The sequence below is a fragment of the Salmo salar genome, chromosome 09, assembly GCF_965601325.2.
Source record: "Salmo salar chromosome 09, fSalSal1, whole genome shotgun sequence".
In the NCBI taxonomy this organism is placed as follows: Eukaryota; Metazoa; Chordata; class Actinopteri; order Salmoniformes; family Salmonidae; genus Salmo; species Salmo salar.
In genome coordinates this window covers 59,251,161-59,263,371 of record NC_138299.1, presented here as the reverse complement: position 1 = coordinate 59,263,371, position 12,211 = coordinate 59,251,161, and the positions used below count along the sequence as shown (strand labels likewise).

The window sequence follows — 12,211 nt, the reverse complement described above, 5'->3', positions numbered from 1 at the left end:
GAGGAGTGGTGTTGTAGTAGATCTGTACCAGAACAGAGAGGAGTGGTGTAGTTGTAGATCTGTACCAGAACAGAGGGAAGGATCATGAGAGGAGTGGTGAAGTAGTAGATCTGTACCAGAACAGAGAGGAGTGGTGTAGTTGTAGATCTGTATCAGAACAGAGGGATAGATCCTGAGAGAAGTGGTGTAGTCGTAGATCTGTACCAGAACAGAGGGAGGGATCCTGAGAGGAGTGGTGTGGTAGTAGATCTGTACCAGAACAGAGGGAGGGACCCTGAGAGGAGTGGTTTAGAAGTAGATCTGTACCAGAACATAGGGAGGGATCATGAGAGGAGTGGTGTAGTAGTAGATCTGTACCAGAGGGAGGGATCCTGAGAGGAGTGGTGTATTAGTAGATCTGGACCAGTACAGAGGGAGGGATCCTGAGAGGAGTGGTGTAGTAGTCGATCTGTACCAGTACAGAGGGACGGATCCTGAGAGGAGTGGTGTGGTAGTAGATCTGTCCCAGAACAGAGGGAGGGATCCTGAGAGGAGTGGTGTAGTAGTAGATCTGTAGCAGAACAGAGGGAGGGATCGTGAGAGGAGTGGTGTAGTAGTAGATCTGTACCAGAACAGAGGGAGGGATCCTGAGAGGAGTGGTGTAGTAGTACATCTGTACCAGAACAGAGGGAGGGATCCTGAGAGGAGTGGTGTAGTAGTAGATCTGTACCAGAACAGAGGGAGGGATCCTGAGAGGAGTGGTGTAGTAGTAGATATGTTCCAGAACAGAGGGAGGGATCCTGAGAGGAGTGGTGTAATAGTAGATCTGTACCAGAACAGAGAGGAGTGGTGTAGTAGTAGATCTGTACCAGAACAGAGGGAGGGGATCCTGAGAGGAGTGGTGTAGTAGTAGATCTGTACCAGAACAGAGGGAGGGATCCTGAGAGGAGTGGTGTAGTAGTAGATCTGTACCAGAACAGAGGGAGGGGATCCTGAGAGGAGTGGTGTAGTAGTAGATCTGTTCCAGAACAGAGAGGACTGGTGTAGTAGTAGATCTGTACCAGAACAGAGGGAGTGATCCTGAGAGGAGTGGTGTAGTAGTAGATCTGTACCAGAACAGAGGGAGGGATCCTGAGAGGAGTGGTGTAGTAGTAGATCTGTACCAGAGGGAGGGGATCCTGAGAGGAGTGGTGTAGTAGTAGATCTGTTCCAGAACAGAGAGGACTGGTGTAGTAGTAGATCTGTACCAGAACAGAGGGATGGATCCTGAGAGGAGTGGTGTAGTAGTAGATCTGTACCAGAACAGAGGGAGGGATCCTGAGAGGAGTGGTGTAGTAGTAGATCTGTACCAGAACAGAGGGAGGGATCCTGAGAGGAGTGGTGTAGTAGTAGATCTGTACCAGAGGGAGGGGATCCTGAGAGGAGTGGTGAAGTAGTAGATCTGTACCAGAACAGAGGGATGGATCCTGAGAAGAGTGGTGTAGTAGTAGATCTGTACCAGAACAGAGGGAGGGATCCTGAGAGGAGTGGTGTAGTAGTAGATCTGTACCAGAGGGAGGGGATCCTGATAGGAGTGGTGAAGTAGTAGATCTGTACCAGAACAGAGGGAGGGATCCTGAGAGGAGTGGTGTAGTAGTAGATCTGTACCAGTACAGAGGGAGGGATCCTGAGAGGAGTGGTGTAGTAGTAGATCTGTACCAGAACAGAGGGAGGGATCCTGAGAGGAGTGGTGTAGTAGTAGATCTGTACCAGAACAGAGAGGAGTGGTGTAGTTGTAGATCTGTACCAGAACAGAGGGAGAGATCCTGAGAGGAGTGGTGTAGTAGTAGATCTATACCAGTACAGAGGGAGGGATCCTGAGAGGAGTGGTGTAGTAGTAGATCTGTACCAGAACAGAGGGGAGGGATCCTGAGAGGAGTGGTGTAGTAGTACATCTGTACCAGAACAGAGGGAGGGATCCTGAGAGGATTGGTGTAGTAGTAGATCTGTACCAGAGGGAGAGGATCCTGAGAGGAGTGGTGTAATAGTAGATCTGTACCAGAACAGAGGGAGGGGATCCTGAGAGGAGTGGTGTAGTAGTAGATCTGTACCAGAACAGAGATGAGTGGTGTAGTAGTAGATCTGTACCAGAACAGAGGGAGGGATCCTGAGAGGAGTGGTGTAGTAGTAGATCTGTACCAGAACAGAGAGGAGTGGTGTAGTAGTAGATCTGTACCAGAACAGAGGGAGGGATCCTGAGAGAAGTGGTGTAGTGGTAGATCTGTACCAGAACAGAGGGAGGGATCCTGAGAGGAGTGGTGTAGTAGTAGATCTGTACCAGAACAGAGGGAGGGGATCCTGAGAGGAGTGGTGTAGTAGTAGATCTGTTCCAGAACAGAGAGGACTTGTGTAGTAGTAGATCTGTACCAGAACAGAGGGAGGGATCCTGAGAGGAGTGGTGTAGTAGTAGATCTGTACCAGTACAGAGGGAGGGATCCTGAGAGGAGTGGTGTAGTTGTAGATCTGTACCAGAACACAGGGGAGGGATCCTGAGAGGAGTGGTGTAGTAGTAGATCTGTACCAGAACAGAGAGGAGTGGTGTAGTAGTAGATCTGTACCAGTACAGAGGGATGGATCCTGAGAGGAGTGGTGTAGTAGTAGATCTGTACCAGAACAGAGGAAGGGATCCTGAGAGGAGTGGTGTAGTAGTAGATCTGTACCAGACGGAGCGATCCTGAGAGGAGTGGTGTAGTAGTAGATCTATACCAGTACAGAGGGATGGATCCTGAGAGGAGTGGTGTAGTAGTAGATCTGTACCAGAACAGAGGAAGGGATCCTGAGAGGAGTGGTGTAGTAGTAGATCTGTACCAGACGGAGGGATCCTGAGAGGAGTGGTGTAGTAAGAGACCTGTACCAGAACAGAGGGAGGGATCCTGAGAGGAGTGGTGTAGTAGTAGATCTGTACCAGAACAGAGGGAGGGCCAATAAGTTATAGCTATGGTTATCAACTGTACTGCAGGGATGGAATGTAAGTCGCAGAATTTTGAGGCTGTGGTGGCAGCTGCAGAGAGGTGTTACAGTGGTTGTGTCCCTTCTTGTTAAATCACATTGTATTATGTTAAGGCTGTTGGCCTGAGGTAGGACTAGTTAGATTGAAATAGAAATGGAGTAGAGTGGTGGGTTTTTAGTGAGTGTAGGGTTAGATGGTATGGTATTTGTTGATTTTCTAGCAAAGGGAGTTATACTCCAATCTAGTAGGTGGCGGTAATGCGACATGTATTGGATGTCAACCTAATCAAAGAAGATTACCAGCTAGGGTACAGGGTTAGTTATCAGTATTTTTGGTTACGGTTTGCGAGCGAGTGACATGCCATCTACTGCTAAATTGGCACGTCAGGTAGGCTAACCTTTTAGTGACAAACAAACATGTTCTCCTATTCAGTTGTTCGCGTAACGTTTGCTAATTAGGCATATATGTGTTTGGTCAATATTTTTATTTAACTAGGCAAGTCAGTTATGAACAAATTCTTATTTACAATGGCGGACTAGGAACAGTGGGTTAACTTCCTTGTTCAGGGGCAGAACGACAGATTTGTACCTTGTGAGCTTGGGGATTCAATCTACCTTTCGGTTACTAGTCCAACGCTCTAACCACTAGGCTACATGCTGGTTACTAGTCCAACGCTCTAACCACTAGGCTACCTGCTGGTTACTAGTCCAACGCTCTAACCACTAGGCTACCTGCCGCCCCGGTGAGTTAGTAGATGAGTTAGTAGATTCGCTACTAACTAGTTGTTTGGGCGTGTTCAGCAGGACACAACGTTGTGGAACGTTCAGACATACACAGCAGTGGGGTCATTGTGACGTAAACAATGATTTGTAGTACCATTTTTTACATTTGTTTTGCTTGACGTCTCAGATGGGAATAAACCCTGTCAGTAGTAGACGGGTGCTTCGCTTGTTCCTAGCTAGCTAGGAGCCTTGACACTGGTGCATGAATAACGTTAGTGATTAGCACTTTGTGTGACGGTGGGTGAGGTGACCATCTTATAACTGACCAGTACTAGATACATAGGGCGGCGCACAATTGGCCGAGCGTCATCCGGGTTTGGCCGGTGTAGGCCGTCGTAAATAAGAATTAACTGACTTGCCTAGTTAAATAAATAAAAAATCTTAAAATTTGCCACCACATTATCTATCATACTAATCGTCAGTGCAAAAACTCTGGTTGAGATGATAGATGAGAAGTCATGGCAGATGGCAGCCATGTTTGGTCTAGTGAAAGTGTTGGGTACTTGGCAGCAGAGGAATCTGTCTGGACTGTGCAGTTAGTTATGGATCTCCTCTTTTCAGATTACACCATTAGACCTTAACCTCTCCAAGACTGATCATGAAGAGAAGTCGACATCCAAGCAGCAGCGAAGACTCTGACAATGGAAGTAAGCACCCTCTTCTACTAGTCACCCTACCCCATTCATGTGGACTGCTTTAGGCCTATGATGTTAGGGTTAGCATAGCTTTAGGCCTATGATGATACGGTTAGAGTAACCCTACCCCTTTCATAATTGTGGACTGCTTTAAGCCTATGATGATAGGGTTAGAGTAACCCTACCCCATTCATAGATGTGGACTGCTTTAGGCCTATGATGATAGGGTTAGAGTAACCCTACCCCATTCATAGATGTGGACTGCTTTAGACCTATGATGTTAGGGTTAGAGTTAGGGTTAGAGTAACCCTACCCCATTCATGTGGACTGCTTTAGGCCTATGATGATAGGGTTAGAGTAACCATACCCCATTCATAGATGTGGACTGCTTTAGGCCTATGATGATACGGTTAGAGTAACCCTACCCCATAGATGTGGACTGCTTTAGGCCTATGATGATAGGGTTAGAGTAACCCTACCCCATAGATGTGGACTGCTTTAGGCCTATGATGATAGGGTTAGGGTTAGAGTTAGGGTTAGAGTAACCCTACCCCATTCATGTGGACTGCTTTAGGCCTGTGATGATAGGGTTAGGGTTAGAGTAACCCTACCCCATTCATGTGGACTGCTTTAGGCCTATGATGTTAGAGTAACCCTACCCCATAGATGTGGACTGCTTTAGGCCTATGATGATACGGTTAGAGTAACCCTACCCCATAAATGTGGACTGCTTTAGGCCTATGATGTTAGGGTTAGAGTAACCCTACCCCATTTATAGATGTGGACTGCTTTAGGCCAATGATGATAGGGATAGAGTAACCCTACCCCATTCATGTGGACTGCTTTAGGCCTATGATGATAGGGTTAGGGTTAGAGTTAGATAGCTTTAGGCCTATGATGATAGGGTTAGGGTTAGATAACTTTAGGCCTATGACGACAGTATCGTCTGACCGTGGGAGTTTGCTTGTTTTACGAAGACATAGGCCACCACCTGTGCTAATTCGCTATCTAGCGTGCGCCGAACACCTGTGTGTAAGCTAACTGGACAAGAAGTGTCGTTTTTCAACTGGAGGCACACGCAGCTTGTGGATCTGTGCATTAACTGCTACAGTGAGTCTACCTTTTTTATTTTGAAGATTATTCCTGGCTGATATGAAAGATAAGGGGCATATCAACATATGTTTTGAAAAATGTTTTGAAAGCGATGATTATTGACTTCCTAAATGTTAACACAGCGATGCCAAATGTGGGCGAATGTAACCGCTGGAAACCCAATATATGGAGAAGGGTTTTGGAGCGCTAAACTAACCTCAACCCCAAACTACTCTTCAGACTGACTATATTTTTATGAAAAATATTGTTGCGCCAGTGATTTCTCCAAGATCATGTCTAGAGCTGTCCAGTTAGCTCTAATTCAGACTCGAAAACAAGTCATTTCATAGGCCTGTTGTTGATTCTCTGCTGTACTTGGTGTTCAGGAAGGCTCAGGAGATTGACCAGAGAGACACGGAGAGAGAGTAGGAGCAGAGAGACAGAGGCTCTCCAGACCAGGCAGAGAGAGAGTAGGAGCAGAGAGACAGAGGGTCTCCAGACCAGGCAGAGAGAGAGTAGGAGCAGAGAGACAGAGGGTCTCCAGACCAGGCAGAGAGAGAGTAGGAGCAGAGAGACAGAGGCTCTCCAGACCAGGCAGAGAGAGAGTAGGAGCAGAGAGACAGAGGGTCTCCAGACCAGGCAGAGAGAGAGTCGTGCCAGACAGCGCCACTGGACATTTAAAGATGTCTTGGCAGGTCAGGCAGGAAAGATGGAAGAAACTGAACACCAGCAGTGGTTCAATACATTTCACAGGACTACATAAAGGACTACATAAAGGACTACATCTTCTAGTGTCTTACAGGACCATAGATAGGCCTCTACGCTAGTGGCATAGAAAGACTTCAGCTTACAATCAGATACCCATCAAGTTGCAGAAGTTTGGTAGAAATGATTAGGCCTAAATGTCGGTTTAAGATGAGCTCCAAGGAGAATTGAGATGGCTGAAGTCTGATTTTATTAATTCCTCTGTCTTCTCGAAGGTAACTCCACTTCTTGGTCGCAACATTCTCAACTCAGGAGAGCCAATGGGATGAAGCCCACAGAGGTATGTCTCCCCACTAACCTAACCCCTTTTGTTGGCCTATTGCTGTGTACTGCTGAAGGAAGTATATATGTCCCAGGTATTTAGTGAATGATCTGTCTGTCTTTGTCCCTGTGTTGTGCAGGTATATAGTGAATGTTCTGTCTTTGTCCCTGTGTTGTGCAGGTGTTCAGGACAGACTTCATCACGGCCATGAAGCTCCATGACGAGTACCATCTGAACCCAGAGGATTATTACGTCCTGGTCGATCCCTGGAGACAGGAGTGGGAGAAGGGAGTCCAGGTCCCTGTCAGCCCACACACCATCCCCCAGCCTGTAGCCCGGTAGGACATGTAGCCTAAACCCCATCCCTCAGCCTGGTAGGACATGTAGCCTGGTAGGACATGTAGCCTGGTAGGACATGTAGCCTGGTAGGACATGTAGCCTGAACACCATCCCTCAACCTGTAAGCCAGTAGGACATGTGGCCTAAACACATCCCTCAGCCTGTAGCCTGGTAGGACATGTAGCCTAAACACCATCCCTCAGCCTGTAGCCTGGTAGGACATGTAGCCTAACCACCATCCCTCAGCCTGTAGCCCGGTAGGACATGTAGCCTAAACACCATCCCTCAGCCTGTAGCCTGGTAGGACATGAAGCCTAAACACCATCCCTCAGCCTGTAGCCTGGTAGGACATGTAGCCTAAACACCATCCCTCAGCCTGTAGCCTGGTAGGACATGTAGCCTGAACACCATCCCTCAGCCTGGTAGGACATGTAGCCTGGTAGGACATGTAGGACATGTAGCCTAAACACCATCCCTCAGCCTGTAGCCCGGTAGGACATGTAGCCTAAACACCATCCCTCAGCCTGTAGCCCGGTAGGACATGTAGCCTAAACACCATCCCTCAGCCTGTAGCCTGGTAGGACATGAAGCCTAAACACCATCCCTCAGCCTGTAGCCTGGTAGGACATGTAGCCTAAACACCATCCCTCAGCCTGTAGCCTGGTAGGACATGTAGCCTGAACACCATCCCTCAGCCTGGCAGGACATGTAGCCTGGTAGGACATGTAGGACATGTAGCCTAAACACCATCCCTCAGCCTGCAGCCTGGTAGGACATGTAGCCTGGTAGGACATGTAGCCTAAACACCATCCCTCAGCCTGTAGCCCGGTAGGACATGTGGCCTAAACACCATCCCTCAGCCTGTAGCCTGGTAGGACATGAAGCCTATACACCATCCCTCAGCCTGTAGCCTGGTAGGACATGTAGCCTGAACACCATCCCTCAGCCTGGTAGGACATGTAGCCTGGTAGGACATGTAGCCTAAACACCATCCCTCAGCCTGCAGCCTGGTAGCACATGTGGCCTGGTAGGACATGTAGCCTAAACACCATCCCTCAGCCTGCAGCCTGGTAGGACATGTAGCCTGAACACCATCCCTCAGCCTGTAGCCTGGTAGGACATGTAGTCTGGTAGGACATGTAGCCTAAACACCATCCCTCAGCCTGCAGCCTGGTAGGACATGTAGCCTAAACACCATCCCTCAGCCTGTAGCCCGGTAGGACATGTAGCCTAAACACCATCCCTCAGCCTGTAGCCTGGTAGGACATGTAGCCTGGTAGGACATGTAGCCTAAACACCATCCCTCAGCCTGTAGCCCGGTAGGACATGTAGCCTAAACACCATCCCTCAGCCTGTAGCCCGGTAGGACATGTAGCCTAAACACCATCCCTCAGCCTGTAGCCTGGTAGGACATGTAGCCTAAACACCATCCCTCAGCCTGTAGCCTGGTAGGACATGTAGCCTGAACACCATCCCTCAGCCTGGTAGGACATGTAGCCTGGTAGGACATGTAGGACATGTAGCCTAAACACCATCCCTCAGCCTGTAGCCCGGTAGGACATGTAGCCTAAACACCATCCCTCAGCCTGTAGCCCGGTAGGACATGTAGCCTAAACACCATCCCTCAGCCTGTAGCCTGGTAGGACATGAAGCCTAAACACCATCCCTCAGCCTGTAGCCTGGTAGGACATGTAGCCTAAACACCATCCCTCAGCCTGTAGCCTGGTAGGACATGTAGCCTGAACACCATCCCTCAGCCTGGCAGGACATGTAGCCTGGTAGGACATGTAGGACATGTAGCCTAAACACCATCCCTCAGCCTGCAGCCTGGTAGGACATGTAGCCTGGTAGGACATGTAGCCTAAACACCATCCCTCAGCCTGTAGCCCGGTAGGACATGTGGCCTAAACACCATCCCTCAGCCTGTAGCCTGGTAGGACATGAAGCCTATACACCATCCCTCAGCCTGTAGCCTGGTAGGACATGTAGCCTGAACACCATCCCTCAGCCTGGTAGGACATGTAGCCTGGTAGGACATGTAGCCTAAACACCATCCCTCAGCCTGCAGCCTGGTAGCACATGTGGCCTGGTAGGACATGTAGCCTAAACACCATCCCTCAGCCTGTAGCCTGGTAGGACATGTAGCCTGGTAGGACATGTAGCCTAAACACCATCCCTCAGCCTGCAGCCTGGTAGGACATGTAGCCTGAACACCATCCCTCAGCCTGTAGCCTGGTAGGACATGTAGTCTGGTAGGACATGTAGCCTAAACACCATCCCTCAGCCTGCAGCCTGGTAGGACATGTAGCCTAAACACCATCCCTCAGCCTGTAGCCCGGTAGGACATGTAGCCTAAACACCATCCCTCAGCCTGTAGCCTGGTAGGACATGTAGCCTGGTAGGACATGTAGCCTAAACACCATCCCTCAGCCTGTAGCCCGGTAGGACATGTAGCCTAAACACCATCCCTCAGCCTGTAGCCCGGTAGGACATGTAGCCTAAACACCATCCCTCAGCCTGTAGCCTGGTAGGACATGTAGCCTAAACACCATCCCTCAGCCTGTAGCCTGGTAGGACATGTAGCCTGGTAGGACATGTAGCCTAAACACCATCCCTCAGCCTGAAGCCTGGTAGGACATGTAGCCTGAACACAATCCCTCACCTGTAGCCGTAGGACATGTAGCCTAAACACCATCCCTCAGCCTGTAGCCTGGTAGGACATGTAGCCTAAACACCATCCCTCAGCCTGTAGCCTGGTAGGACATGTAGCCTGAACACCATCCCTCAGCCTGTAGCCGGTAGGACATGTAGCCTGGTAGGACATGAGCCTAAACACCATCCCTCAGCTGAGCCTGGTAGGACATGTAGCCTAAACACCATCCCTCAGCCTGTAGCCCGGTAGGACATGTAGCCTAAACACCATCCCTCAGCCTGGTAGGACATGTAGCCTGGTAGGACATGTAGCCTAAACACCATCCCTCAGCCTGTAGCCCGGTAGGACATGTAGCCTAAACACCATCCCTCAGCCTGAGCCGGTAGGACATGTAGCCTAACACCATCCCTCAGCCTGGTAGGACATGAGCCTAACACCATCCCTCAGCCTGTAGCCTGGTAGGACATGTAGCCTAAACACCATCCCTCAGCCTGTAGCCTGGTAGGACATGTAGCCTGAACACCATCCCTCAGCCTGGCAGGACATGTAGCCTGGTAGGACATGTAGCCTAAACACCATCCCTCAGCCTGCAGCCTGGTAGGACATGTAGCCTGGTAGGACATGTAGCCTAAACACCATCCCTCAGCCTGTAGCCCGGTAGGACATGTGGCCTAAACACCATCCCTCAGCCTGTAGCCTGGTAGGACATGAAGCCTATACACCATCCCTCAGCCTGTAGCCTGGTAGGACATGTAGCCTGAACACCATCCCTCAGCCTGGTAGGACATGTAGCCTGGTAGGACATGTAGCCTAAACACCATCCCTCAGCCTGCAGCCTGGTAGCACATGTGGCCTGGTAGGACATGTAGCCTAAACACCATCCCTCAGCCTGTAGCCTGGTAGGACATGTAGCCTGGTAGGACATGTAGCCTAAACACCATCCCTCAGCCTGCAGCCTGGTAGGACATGTAGCCTGAACACCATCCCTCAGCCTGTAGCCTGGTAGGACATGTAGTCTGGTAGGACATGTAGCCTAAACACCATCCCTCAGCCTGCAGCCTGGTAGGACATGTAGCCTAAACACCATCCCTCAGCCTGTAGCCCGGTAGGACATGTAGCCTAAACACCATCCCTCAGCCTGTAGCCTGGTAGGACATGTAGCCTGGTAGGACATGTAGCCTAAACACCATCCCTCAGCCTGTAGCCCGGTAGGACATGTAGCCTAAACACCATCCCTCAGCCTGTAGCCCGGTAGGACATGTAGCCTAAACACCATCCCTCAGCCTGTAGCCTGGTAGGACATGTAGCCTAAACACCATCCCTCAGCCTGTAGCCTGGTAGGACATGTAGCCTGAACACCATCCCTCAGCCTGGTAGGACATGTAGCCTGGTAGGACATGTAGGACATGTAGCCTAAACACCATCCCTCAGCCTGTAGCCCGGTAGGACATGTAGCCTAAACACCATCCCTCAGCCTGTAGCCCGGTAGGACATGTAGCCTAAACACCATCCCTCAGCCTGTAGCCTGGTAGGACATGAAGCCTAAACACCATCCCTCAGCCTGTAGCCTGGTAGGACATGTAGCCTAAACACCATCCCTCAGCCTGTAGCCTGGTAGGACATGTAGCCTGAACACCATCCCTCAGCCTGGCAGGACATGTAGCCTGGTAGGACATGTAGGACATGTAGCCTAAACACCATCCCTCAGCCTGCAGCCTGGTAGGACATGTAGCCTGGTAGGACATGTAGCCTAAACACCATCCCTCAGCCTGTAGCCCGGTAGGACATGTGGCCTAAACACCATCCCTCAGCCTGTAGCCTGGTAGGACATGAAGCCTATACACCATCCCTCAGCCTGTAGCCTGGTAGGACATGTAGCCTGAACACCATCCCTCAGCCTGGTAGGACATGTAGCCTGGTAGGACATGTAGCCTAAACACCATCCCTCAGCCTGCAGCCTGGTAGCACATGTGGCCTGGTAGGACATGTAGCCTAAACACCATCCCTCAGCCTGTAGCCTGGTAGGACATGTAGCCTGGTAGGACATGTAGCCTAAACACCATCCCTCAGCCTGCAGCCTGGTAGGACATGTAGCCTGAACACCATCCCTCAGCCTGTAGCCTGGTAGGACATGTAGTCTGGTAGGACATGTAGCCTAAACACCATCCCTCAGCCTGCAGCCTGGTAGGACATGTAGCCTAAACACCATCCCTCAGCCTGTAGCCCGGTAGGACATGTAGCCTAAACACCATCCCTCAGCCTGTAGCCTGGTAGGACATGTAGCCTGGTAGGACATGTAGCCTAAACACCATCCCTCAGCCTGTAGCCCGGTAGGACATGTAGCCTAAACACCATCCCTCAGCCTGTAGCCCGGTAGGACATGTAGCCTAAACACCATCCCTCAGCCTGTAGCCTGGTAGGACATGTAGCCTAAACACCATCCCTCAGCCTGTAGCCTGGTAGGACATGTAGCCTGGTAGGACATGTAGCCTAAACACCATCCCTCAGCCTGAAGCCTGGTAGGACATGTAGCCTGAACACAATCCCTCAGCCTGTAGCCCGGTAGGACATGTAGCCTAAACACCATCCCTCAGCCTGCAGCCTGGTAGGACATGTAGCCTGAACACCATCCCTCAGCCTGTAGCCTGGTAGGACATGTAGCCTAAACACCATCCCTCAGCCTGTAGCCTGGTAGGACATGTAGTCTGGTAGGAC

General features: G+C 50.4%; 1 protein-coding gene across 4 annotated transcripts in view; it reads left to right on the top strand.

The window, feature by feature from the left end:
* Positions 1-3,241: 3,241 nt before the first annotated feature.
* LOC106611402 (protein Jade-1) overlaps positions 3,242-12,211 on the top strand; it is a 31,892-nt gene continuing 22,922 nt past the window's right edge. For 3 of the 4 annotated variants that reach the window (XR_006771028.2, XR_006771027.2, XM_014211572.3), the window contains exons 1-4: positions 3,242-3,355; positions 4,312-4,397; positions 6,458-6,522; positions 6,685-6,842. Coding sequence is in view for 2 of the 4 variants with exons in the window: in XM_014211572.3 (XP_014067047.1) it covers positions 4,349-4,397; positions 6,458-6,522; positions 6,685-6,842 (272 nt within the window). In the remaining 2 variants the exon portion in view is untranslated. Of the gene's footprint in view, positions 3,356-3,866; positions 3,988-4,311; positions 4,398-6,457; positions 6,523-6,684; positions 6,843-12,211 lie in introns of those variants that run through there. The other variant, XM_014211573.3, reaches the window with a different exon arrangement.